The following is a 13233-nucleotide window of genomic DNA, read 5'->3' on the forward strand; positions in this document are numbered from 1 at the left end:
AGCACAAAGAAAGCTCGCGTTTCCTCCTAATCAGTAGTTTCACTTGTCCTAACAAGTCTCTACTAGGTCGGATATTATCCTTTGAATCATTATATGATATAGGTTAACGTCTCAGCCACCAGGAGAATGATAAGGTTTGCCTGGGACAATACATATTACTTGAGTACTTGAGTTCAGCTAAGTAACCGTCTCGAACCAACTGTGTTACTTATATAAAGATGATATCAAATGTAAAACACTCCATCAACAAATATATCACCATTAACGATTTCGATCATTTAAATGATGAGATAGTCTCGTTCATTTCACTTATAAAGGTGGCGGCTAGCCAGCGTCGTATTGAAAATATATTCAAATTTCGACTAGATGTGCTTAACAGATCACAAAAACATTTATTCATTGATTAAAGCAAAAGTTGCGAAGAATAAAGCAGCGTAATAAATTAATGCTGATTATATAATAGCAGTAGCCCTTAATGTTAAAGTTAAAAACCTTGTAAATAGTCTTTGATACGTAGGATGTCTGAGGGATCTTTATTTTTCTTCTTCTTCTTTTTCTGAACTTTCATTGGTTCTGATGTGAAAGATTATTAGTTGAATGAAAATACTAAATACATAGACATCACAGCAATAAGTAAATGGTGTAACAAAAGTCTTTGAGAATTTATATCATAACCTCCAAATGGATACGGAGGCTTTCTTAGGGCTGTAGAAAATGTAAGGTGCTTAGAGAGTTAGAGATAGAGAACAAATAATTTCTCGATAAGAAGAAATAAATATAAAACTCACCTTCAGAATGTTTGCTAGATTCCCCGGTACTGGTAGGGAGTTCACCTTGAGGTTGCTGCCCTATGTTTGGAACTGATTGTTCAGGAGCTATGGGAGTGGGGGGAGCTGTGGGTTCACACTGTTGTGAGGTGTCAGCTGTTACACCTGCTGTTACACCTGCGGTTACACCAGCTGTTACACCAGCTGTTACACCTCTTTTAGCTAGCTGTGTCATCATCTTTCTGTGATCTTTACCTGATAAGTGATGGTAGGAGCATTAAGAGGGGGTGGGCGACAATTGACCCCCCGACAATTGACCCCCCGACAATTGACCCCCCGACAATTGACCCCCCGACAATTGACCCCCCGACAATTGACCCCCCGACAATATAATTTATTACAATTAACCCTGACCCTGACCCTGACCCTGACCCTGACCCTGACCCTGACCCTGACCCTGACCCTGACCCTGACCCTGACCCTGACCCTGACCCTGACCCTGACCCTGACCCTGACCCTGACCCTGACCCTGATCCTGACCCTGACCCTGACCCTAACCCTAACCCTGACCCTGACCCAGGACCCTAACCCTAACCCTAACCCTAACCCTAACCCTAACCCTAACCCTAACCCTAACCCTAACCCTAACCCTAACCCTAACCCTAACCCTAACCCTAACCCTAACCCTAACCCTAACCCTAACCCTGACCCAGGACCCTGACCCAGGATCCTGACCAAGGACCCTGACCCTAACCCGATCGATTGACCCCAGTTTAATTACATGGGGGGTCAATTGTCGGGGGGGTCAATTGTCGTACTCAACCCTAGATTTCGCGACAATTGACCCAAGTGTAATAACATAGGGGTCAATTGTCGGGGGGTCAATTGTCGGGGGGTCAATTGTCGGGGGGTCAATTGTCGCGGTACCTTAAGAGGAATGGTTCACAGTTTATCATCAAAATTTACTTATGACTGATTTTGAAAAATTTACGATCATATCCGAAACCCGACAACATTTTGGCACTGACAATCACAATATATATATAACATTTCAGCATAACCAGCTGATTACAAGGTAAAACTACTCACTAGAGACGTGGGCTAGATAACGAGTCAGACAGCTAGTGTGAATATTACAAGCGTCACAGTGGTGACCTCCCTTTATAGTCGGGGTATCTGCTTTCTCCTGTATCTGATAGAGTGGGAGCTGTAAAGCAAGGACTAAAGGTATATAGTATAATATGTAAACTAGAGTGGGGGCTGTAGGTATTAGGTATACTGTAGTGTAGGTAAACTAGCTCAGTATTATAGGTTCTGACAAATGAAACAAACAATATCACCGTTCGAGAATTAGCGAGTAAGTAAATACCTTGACAGCCTGTTCGAGTGCACCCTGCAGTCTAGATGTGAACTCCTTGTGAAGCTTGCCTCGCTTGTGTATCTCCAGGAGAAGGGCGTGTGCAAAACTAAGCTCACATACCTCACAACATACTGTACCTCTGTAGAAGTTAACAGTTATATACCTCACAACATACTGTACCTCTGTAGAAGTTAACAGTTATATACCTCACAACATACTGTACCTCTGTAGAAGTTAACAGTTATATACCTCACAACATACTGCACCTCTGTAGAAGTTAATAGTTATATACCTCACAACATACTGCACCTCTGTAGAAGTTAGCAGTTATATACCTCACAACATACTGTACCTCTGTAGAAGTTAACAGTTATATACCTCACAACATACTGTACCTCTGTAGAAGTTAACAGTTATATACCTCACAACATACTGTACCTCTGTAGAAGTTAACAGTTATATACCTCACAACATACTGTACCTCTGTAGATGTTAACAGTTATATACCTCACAACATACTGTACCTCTGTAGAAGTTAACAGTTATATACCTCACAACATACTGTACCTCTGTAGATGTTAACAGTTATATACCTCACAACATACTGCACCTCTGTAGAAGTTAACAGTTATATACCTCACAACATACTGTACCTCTGTAGAAGTTAACAGTTATATACCTCACAACATACTGTACCTCTGTAGAAGTTAACAGTTATATACCTCACAACATACTGTACCTCTGTAGAAGTTAACAGTTATATACCTCACAACATACTGTACCTCTGTAGAAGTTAACAGTTATATACCTCACAACATACTGTACCTCTGTAGAAGTTAGCAGTTATATACCTCACAACATACTGTACCTCTGTAGAAGTTAACAGTTATATACCTCACAACATACTGTACCTCTGTAGATGTTAACAGTTATATACCTCACAACATACTGTACCTCTGTGAAAGTTAACAGTTATATACCTCACAACATACTGTACCTCTGTAGAAGTTAACAGTTATATACCTCACAACATACTGTACCTCTGTAGAAGTTAACAGTTATATACCTCACAACATACTGTACCTCTGTAGAAGTTAGCAGTTATATACCTCACAACATACTGTACCTCTGTAGATGTTAACAGTTATATACCTCACAACATACTGTACCTCTGTAGAAGTTAACAGTTATATACCTCACAACATACTGTACCTCTGTAGAAGTTAACAGTTATATACCTCACAACATACTGTACCTCTGTAGAAGTTAACAGTTATATACCTCACAACATACTGTACCTCTGTAGAAGTTAGCAGTTATATACCTCACAACATACTGTACCTCTGTAGAAGTTAACAGTTATATACCTCACAACATACTGTACCTCTGTAGATGTTAACAGTTATATACCTCACAACATACTGTACCTCTGTGAAAGTTAACAGTTATATACCTCACAACATACTGTACCTCTGTAGAAGTTAACAGTTATATACCTCACAACATACTGTACCTCTGTAGAAGTTAACAGTTATATACCTCACAACATACTGTACCTCTGTAGAAGTTAACAGTTATATACCTCACAACATACTGTACCTCTGTAGAAGTTGACAGTTATATACCTCACAACATACTGTACCTCTGTGGATGTTAACAGTTATATACCTCACAACATACTGTACCTCTGTAGAAGTTAACAGTTATATACCTCACAACATACTGCACCTCTGTAGAAGTTAACAGTTATATACCTCACAACATACTGTACCTCTGTAGAAGTTAGCAGTTATATACCTCACAACATACTGTACCTCTGTAGAAGTTAACAGTTATATACCTCACAACATACTGTACCTCTGTAGAAGTTAACAGTTATATACCTCACAACATACTGTACCTCTGTAGAAGTTAACAGTTATATACCTCACAACATACTGTACCTCTGTAGAAGTTAACAGTTATATACCTCACAACATACTGTACCTCTGTAGATGTTAACAGTTATATACCTCACAACATACTGTACCTCTGTAGATGTTAACAGTTATATACCTCACAACATACTGCACCTCTGTAGAAGTTAACAGTTATATACCTCACAACATACTGTACCTCTGTAGAAGTTAACAGTTATATACCTCACAACATACTGTACCTCTGTAGAAGTTAACAGTTATATACCTCACAACATACTGTACCTCTGTAGATGTTAACAGTTATATACCTCACAACATACTGCACCTCTGTAGAAGTTAACAGTTATATACCTCACAACATACTGTACCTCTGTGGAAGTTAACAGTTATATACCTCACAACATACTGTACCTCTGTAGAAGTTAATAGTTATATACCTCACAACATACTGCACCTCTGTAGAAGTTAACAGTTATATACCTCACAACATACTGTACCTCTGTAGAAGTTAGCAGTTATATACCTCACAACATACTGTACCTCTGTAGAAGTTAACAGTTATATACCTCACAACATACTGTACCTCTGTAGAAGTTAACAGTTATATACCTCACAACATACTGTACCTCTGTAGAAGTTAACAGTTATATACCTCACAACATACTGTACCTCTGTGAAAGTTAACAGTTATATACCTCACAACATACTGTACCTCTGTAGAAGTTAACAGTTATATACCTCACAACATACTGTACCTCTGTAGAAGTTAACAGTTATATACCTCACAACATACTGTACCTCTGTAGAAGTTAACAGTTATATACCTCACAACATACTGTACCTCTGTAGATGTTAACAGTTATATACCTCACAACATACTGTACCTCTGTAGATGTTAACAGTTATATACCTCACAACATACTGCACCTCTGTAGAAGTTAACAGTTATATACCTCACAACATACTGTACCTCTGTAGAAGTTAACAGTTATATACCTCACAACATACTGCACCTCTGTAGAAGTTAACAGTTATATACCTCACAACATACTGCACCTCTGTAGATGTTAACAGTTATATTGTGGCAGCTATTTTACTTGTTCAATGAACATTCTTGAGGATCTGGCAAGTAATCATGTCCCCAAGCTAATACTTGAGGAGGCTCTATGTTTCCTGAGTTTGGACTTACTTGGCATTAAGAGGCACTATTTCTCCTAAGTCGACACCTTTATGTTCACATTTACCAACGTCAGCCACTCTGTACAGTTCATCGTGTCTTCTCTTCAGTAACTTATTAGCTCGGTGACTCTGTGATTATGATAATATTTATTTAATTGATTATTGTGGGATTATTGTACTTAAATAATTTAAGAATTTATGGACCTTGTTTCTATGAATGAATTTATAATGTTTTAAAATTCTAAAAAGGAAAACTTTAAGAAAGTGAAACAAAACTTGAGAGCTTTACCGCTGTTTCGTAGTGTTTGTCGATCAGGAACTTTTCAGAAGTTCCAAAATTACACACTTTACATTGATACAAATCTGGGATAACAACCTGGGGAAATATAATTTGTTAGTGTACTATCACAAAGTTGAGAATCTTCACACAAAATGTAAAGCAAGTTTAAAATCTAGCAAACAAATCTTCAGAACTACATAATTCCACATAGAAATCTGAGAACAGCAAATATAAAAGTAGGAACATATTATTATGTATAATTATAATATCTATACTATAATTTAAAATTGACGAAATTTCCCCGGCAACGGGGACATAGAAGAAAAAACACCGAAAATCGACCTCAAAATGACCCTCTGGTGAAATCAAACCCAGCTCGCAAATGGAGTTGAAACCTCGCCATTTTTAGCAGGGTTGTAGAAAAAGGATAGGAATAGGCTATAGCATTCTTAGAATTTTGATTTAGGCTTTAGATTTTTTATAATTAACGTCGGAAGTGAGGTAAAATAACCGTTAGAATAATGTCGTTATTTTAGCAAAGGTTTACTGCGCTGTTGCGTAGCAACGTTAAAATGCACGTGCGCGAGCAAGAACATCTTAACTACGCGCGTTGTTATGCTGTATGCTACGTCATAATTTCAAAACTAGCTCACATTTACGCTCACGCTATGACTTATATTCATAACTTTGGTTGTGATTGGTATTTTTTGATGCGGTAAAAAGTATCGTTTTGGGAATCCGAATACTAACAACGCTGTCACCATTGTTAGATAAATTCCATTATGTCTACAGTATAACAGAGCTATATGATGAAGAGAAATTAAAACATAACTGATTTTTAAAATTTCCTCGAACAAAGCTTTCGACTAGCGGGTTTCTAGTATATTATATATTATACATGTATATAATGTACAATGTATATTATATTGAAACAGGTATCTACAATAGAAATGCAGTTTAAAAAATCCTGCCTACCTCTCTCTCAATCTTGAGAGGTTTAGAACGGCGCTTGTTGGGGGGAGGTGGTGGTTCCTCTGAAGAGTTCCCCGCCTGATCAGACTGTTGTTCTACTTTCTCCACCTGCTCCAACTGTTTGACTGATTCCAGCTTCTGGTTGTTGACTTTGTTTGTGTGTTTGGTACTGGCACAGTGGGTATCAAACGTCTGCATTGAGTTACAGGACTTGTTACACGCTGCACAATGCCACTGAGACGACTAGAGAAGAGTACTGTTAGCGTTGTTAGATGAACATCAATACTTCTCCATACTATGCATTCATCGCGACAACACATTCCTCAATTTCAACTTACACAGTTTAAAAACATAAATTAAGCTATATTTAGACACTGATTTGCGGGTTTCAATGCTGATTATATCACTTTTATATGTTATATATGAAGAAGAAAAAACACTAACGTCGTCCCTTGAGATCAGGATACAGTTCCTTCAGTATCTTAGCAACCTGGCCCATGTGCGACTTGATGTTAACGTGTCCCTGCAAGTGCTCTATCGTGTTCATCTGCTCACCACACGGAGCACACTTGATATTGAAGGTCTGGTTTCTGGTCCGATGTTGTTCAGCTGGAAGAATTATTGGGTTATAATTTCTATCGTGCTCAGTAAAAGCAAGATTCAACCACTTTTCAGAAAAACAATTTGGTTTTACATACAACATGGAATAAATTTACATTATTGTGTGAGTATCCACCTTTCTGATGTGTTTGAGACTGGACATGTGGGATAAGAATCCGTTGTAAGACCCAGGTTTTACAGAACACGTATCACACTCCATCTTCATGGTATCCGGATCAGTCTCAGATATCTCCGCTAGTTTCCTCTCTTCTCTGTCGGGTAGTGCAGAGAGTTCATCTTCTGAGTGGGTCGGATATCATGTCAAGGAAAGAGAAGAGTGTGGTTAATTACATTTTGTTATGAAACTAGATATTTGATATGTTTTCAATTGAATACGGTGAGAGTTACAAATCCAAAAAGTAATAATGATAAAATGTGTCACTTAAACACAAGACTCACTGTTGGTCGAATAAGTATCTGCTGTTCTAAGAGATGTGGTATCGAGAATTTTTTAAACTGGCCGGTTTTTGGCTCCGGGCAGATGGCGAAACATAAATCTAAATATGCTAAACTAATGGTATGCCCATTAACTGAGTCAACCCATATTCCAATTCGGAATATTTTAAAACTAAAGGGCTTTATAGCAGTCCGATAGCTATAAAGTCACGGAAGCGTTGAACAAACCTTGCGATGATGTTTAGGACTGTTGAAGTGTATTGAAGCTATGCTGTAGGCAGGCATTGTGACGTCACAAGTAATACATTGGATAGGCTGCCCATTGTTGGGACAATCGTAGATATGATCTGTTTTGAACGGTGCTACCTGGGGTGATTTGAGGTGATAACAAGTAAGATAGTAAGTACAACTACTGTTTACCAGAAAACCATAACAATGAAATTTGGAAGAGACCAAATAAGTAAAACGGGCCTTTTATAGTTTAGTTTAGTTGATGATCTGTATAATAAAATTACTAACTTTAGTTGACTTAGTTCCGCTTGTATCTCCTCCTCTTGCTCCCCTACTTGCTACCCTACTTGGATAATTACTATTTCCTCTCGGCCGATTTCCTGAACCAGAGTAACTGATCCCGCCCTGATGTCCCGCGTATTTTCCACTGTTCTGATAACCTGTAGTGGAGTGTGAACTACTCGTGGTCGTCTCACTGCTACTCAATTGTGAAGTACGGTCCCAGCCGCGGCCAGGATTAGCAGGGTAAGCAGGACCAGGTACTGAGTAGTGAGCTGTCTCACCGTACTGTTGGTAAGTACTGGCCCCACCAAACTGGGTGCTCCCATGGCCATACTGATTCTGCGAATTTGTTGTAGAGCTGTACTGGTTCTGAGAGCTTGTTGTAGAGCTGTACTGGTTCTGAGAGCTTGTTGTAGAGCTGTACTGGTTCTGCGAACTTGTTGTAGAGCTGTACTGGTTCTGAGAGCGTGTTGTAGAGCTGTACTGGTTCTGGTTTGTACCGTACTGATAGGGGCTATCGTACTGATTAGAGTTGGACTGGGGCCGTGTTGGGGATAGTTTGGGTGGTTGGTGGGTGTGGCGGCGTTACTGCTGGTCTGGTTTAGTGTTGAATAGCTTGAGTTTGGATCTGGATAGTACATTCCTAACGTGAGATTATTCGAGATTAGTCAGGACAGAGTTATTCGATATTTTAGTGATAAATTTCCCCTTATTTAATGATTAAAAAAGTTGATAATTATAATTGATGAATAACTTCATCAGGTTAGAAGAGATTTGTTATTGTAGTCGGAAATAATAATTCAACATATCATGGTAGTTAAGATCAAAACAAGATCAAAATAGGAATGACAGAATAATTTCAAACTTTACAGAGTTATCATTACAAGTTTTAAACAGATTATGTTAAATAGCCGTACTCATATGCGTTGACGATAATATCAGATAAATTCCCGATGTGCAACTCTATTACAGCTTGGCAATAATATTCGCTTCCTCAAGATAATGATTGTTGGTGGATAATGGATATTTAACATGGAAATATCAATAAACAAAGGTATATGAATTATTCAAAAAAAGTTAAATATGTTTAAACAAATCCAATATTTCATCCAATGTATACAAAAATAGTCATTCAGACAGAAATAAGCAACAATATCTATATCTCCGATTCATCTTAAACCCTGACTCGAACTTCTCTGATGGTCAAGTTAATATCGGAGTGATAAAATGCCTGACTTTGGTGAAGAAAGACAAAAATATCAAACAAGAAATTGTAAACTTAAAATAAAATGTTGATTGAGTGCGGATTAGTTGTACGGTAATACAGAATTGTCCTGCATCCCGTCAACCAGTACATCGTACTCTGCATCGTCTCCGATAGTATCGCGGATATTTACCCAGGCTTTCTTAACGTCTCCACCCCTGCGATCACAGATTAATTTATTACACGAGTTAGTGCTAAGTAATTCCAGATCTGTATTTACGTTACAGGATAATATTGTGAACTTTCTGACGCTACTCACTGGATTCAAACAGGTTTTCGTAGGAGAAAATAATTTAACAGAAATACAACTTTAATGTACATTATATACGTGAGTGAATGTCTGGTTGATTTTATAAATAAAAATAATAAATAAATTCTAACATTTATTACACGCTTCTACATTAAAATATACCCAACAAAGATGTACATTTAAATCATTCAAGCGAGACTTAGTGATGAAATATCAAGATTATGGAATTTTGTTACAAAACTAGTGCATTACTTGTAAGCTATGAAGCATGGCAAGCCCCTCTTTATAAAATTAGCGCTCATCTTGGCTCTGCTAGCTCGAATATGACATATCATACACTTGGGGAACTCTTGAGCTATTCTTGGCAAATATTCCATGTATCTGAAGAAAAACTGTGAGTCAAAAGAGAATTAGATATTGACCAAATGATGATTATTGAGTCAACTATTAATCATCAGCATTATGAATTATATGAATTATTTCAATAAACAGAAACGTACGCTCTGCAAGCTGCAATGTGGTCCTCGTAAATGAACACCACAACATCCGTGCTAGAATGTGCGTTGTCGATTGTATCACAGTAGTCCCTTTCAGTTAGTTCTATGATTCTACCAAATCTAGGAGTGGCTTTCTCTTTCATTTCCATCATTCTCTTATCTCTGTATGCCGCCATGAACTCTTCGTCTTCATCAAGATCAAATTCATCTGATTTCGCGGGGTCTGAAGCGAATATTATATGTTATAGTGAAGTCCAGAGTTATTGTACATCTTGTTTTGGTTGGCTCAAACGCTAACAACCGTAATTAAGCTTAATTAAATGTCGTAATATCATGCTAGATAATATTTACAAGCATCAATTAGGGACAAATTAAGCTAACCATTTAGTACGAAACGTCCAGCTGCCTTCGCTAACTCGTCGAACTTTTCCTGTTCTTTCTCCAAGATGTATCTTCTATAAGCTCTTGCATCTTCTTTTACACCTTTTATTCCTGTGTTGTGCGCTCTTGGGCCCTGAAACATACAACGATAATATAAAACAACGGTGATAAAGTTATCAAGGTTAGAATATTGGAATTGAGAGCGATTTACGGTTAAGTTCGTACATTTTATAAATAACACGCGCGACTTCATGCGCGTTTCTTTTCAACTGACAGTGATGTGCGCAAAAGGTTTTGTCTTCGCGCCGTACGTAACAAATACATTAAGCCGGGACAAAGAATTGCCACTAACCTCCATATACGCTCTCTCAGCAATCTTGTCAGCTTGAGTATTCCTGGATTTATCTACATCAAAACCGTCCTCTGCAACCTGAACATCATCTTTATCTTCCTCTTCCTCACCTTCACTGCTGCTGCAGTAGTAGTGCAGCTTCTCCCCCAATATTCTATCTTCCATCGTAGCCATGATTTTAACTTTCTGAGACTTGACTAGGTTTAACTGTCATTTCATTTTGATGTGGGTAAAAAGTGATACAGAAAAAAAGTAAATCAGTTTTTGTAACAAACAAATTTCTACCAATACTTGATAACCTATTTTTCAATTCATATTTTTGCTGTAGACAATAATTGACAAATGGTAACCTAAAGACCTAACTGGTCTGATGTATTGAAATAAGTGGTATAACAACCATTTCAAATACATTTTATTTTACACGAGATTTAATGCATGATTTAATGTTGATCCTCACAGTTCTATTTAAAACATTTAAAGTTTTGGTCATTGTCAGCTACATATCTACTGAAAAAAGCTTACTCGTAAGAACATGACTATATTAAAATTAATCGATACAAAATTACCAATGTGGTAAAAATGCCAAACCACTACAAAAACGTATATTTAGAGCAAAGTAAAGTAAAGTAAAGTAAAACTGTGACATTATATCATCACATGTCCACAAAATATCATCACACTTTATGGAAAAACATATAATAAATAATTGCCCAACGACATTAAAATTTATCAAATTAAATTTTAATATTAAATATTATCAAAAACATTATCATATTTAAACATTTAAAAAACCCATTCTTACTTCCCTAGGGAATAAAGATTTATAATTTATAAACCGACCAATTGATAAAGATGCAACTACCAAATCTCATAAAATAGGATTTAGTCAACACTACTCAAAAAAGCTTGTAATATTATTTTCGAGCTGAATATTCATCTTACTTCATGGGTATCTTACTTCATGGTATCTTGTCGGCACAACACCTTAGAATTAGAATTAGAGTCAAATTTACAAAGCAATAAAATAAAAATAGCAAATAATTTAAAGACGCTCTGATCTGCTGTGCAGGACATTAAAAAATTGTTAATAGAGTGCCCTTTTAAGGACTGAGAATGAAAACATATAATATTTAAATAATAGTTAATGAGTATAAAGTATGGTATATTTAATTAATTGTTATATTAGTTTAAACAGGGAACTGAGGGCATGAAAGTAACATTAAATTATTACGGAAATTACATAGATACCCACTTTGACATTTTGACACCTAGAAATGAATTTATTTATCACTGACAACAGCATTAAATACTATTTTGGCATTTTGGTCTAGACGATATCCATAACGACAGAAAGGACCAGAACGAACAACACCTACCCCAGCGAAGGAACGAAACCCCAGTGCCAAAATTCAGACCAAGACGGATTGATATTGAATGGAATAGGAAGAACGAATGTCTTTAAATTAGCTGATGATAAACGTAATATAAAACTAACACTCTGTTGTGCTTCCATCACGTCATGATAATGAACTTTATCATTATCTTTAACTTCTGTTTTTTGCAGTATGTTGATTGAAAATGGCGTGGGATCTTCTTTGGAATTTATGGGCGTGGTTTGCATCATAACGGCACATTTTGTATTCTTGTTACAGCATGATATCTTTTCTTCAGAAACAAGAGTGATCTTCAAATCCTCAGTAAGGACATTTTCGATGGTAAACTGCTCATCACTTGACAGATACCAGTGGTTATCTTTCCCCGATAATTTTTCACAGTCAAGGAATACTTCGAGAAGTCTTCTCGTGCCAGACTTAGTGCCAGCTGCCAAAGATTCAAGATATTGCACAGAGGCTTTATTCCAACATCGATCTTCTCTGATGTTAATAATTTCCTCCAAAACTTCTTCGGGTGCTAATTTTACAGCAGTTTTATGATCAGTCTTCTTCCAGAGATGCATCAATGTGTAGTGCATCAAAATGAGCTGAATATTGGTTACTTTTGTTGAAGATGAAGGAAAACTCATAGGACAGCGTCTATATCATAGCAAAGAAACTCCTCTGCGGAAACAGGAACTACAACAGGGAACCGAATCGTTTCATTTATATAACTTATTTCTGTTACCCATTTTGAGATAAATACTATAACAGCACTCTTGAAATCTTCACTGAAATATTCCATAAACATATCACATAATTCGATGGTTATGCCATGAAACCTTCTATTTGCAAGACAAAAATCAATATCAATGTTTTCAAATAGAAAAACCCCGAGACGTTTCGATAAAAGAAGTAGCTCAGTATTTTTTCAGATGACGACCGAGATATGGCGAGTATAAAACATCCGACCCAGCTAACTAACAACCATTTTAAGCTGCTGATTGAAATGTTACCAAGATCATTGGAATTACTGCTTCATGGAACATACTCTTCCTATTTCTCATGTA

General features: G+C 37.0%; 2 protein-coding genes across 2 annotated transcripts in view; both read right to left on the bottom strand.

Annotated features, from left to right (window-relative positions):
- Positions 1 to 13233, bottom strand: part of LOC134812553 (uncharacterized) — a 52928-nt gene that overhangs the window by 2670 nt on the left and 37025 nt on the right. Inside the window, exons 3-9 of the mRNA XM_063820035.1 lie at positions 6481 to 6720; positions 5515 to 5601; positions 5236 to 5354; positions 2137 to 2266; positions 1857 to 1959; positions 789 to 1022; positions 493 to 573 (exon numbers count right to left, since the gene is read on the bottom strand). Coding sequence (XP_063676105.1) covers positions 493 to 573; positions 789 to 1022; positions 1857 to 1959; positions 2137 to 2266; positions 5236 to 5354; positions 5515 to 5601; positions 6481 to 6720 — 994 coding nt within the window. The remainder of the gene's footprint in view (positions 1 to 492; positions 574 to 788; positions 1023 to 1856; positions 1960 to 2136; positions 2267 to 5235; positions 5355 to 5514; positions 5602 to 6480; positions 6721 to 13233) is intronic.
- LOC134812521 (phosducin-like protein) lies at positions 9170 to 10978 on the bottom strand. The gene is made up of 5 exons (XM_063819990.1): positions 10791 to 10978; positions 10439 to 10571; positions 10061 to 10280; positions 9813 to 9941; positions 9170 to 9468 (listed from the first exon to the last, which is right to left on the bottom strand). The coding sequence occupies exons 1-5, from the start codon at positions 10962 to 10964 to the stop codon at positions 9354 to 9356; spliced, it is 771 nt and encodes a 256-aa protein (XP_063676060.1). The 5' UTR covers positions 10965 to 10978; the 3' UTR covers positions 9170 to 9353.

The sequence above is a fragment of the Bolinopsis microptera genome, chromosome 3 (genome assembly GCF_026151205.1).
Source record: "Bolinopsis microptera isolate Bmic1 chromosome 3, MBARI_Bmic_1.0, whole genome shotgun sequence".
NCBI classification, from domain to species: Eukaryota; Metazoa; Ctenophora; class Tentaculata; order Lobata; family Bolinopsidae; genus Bolinopsis; species Bolinopsis microptera.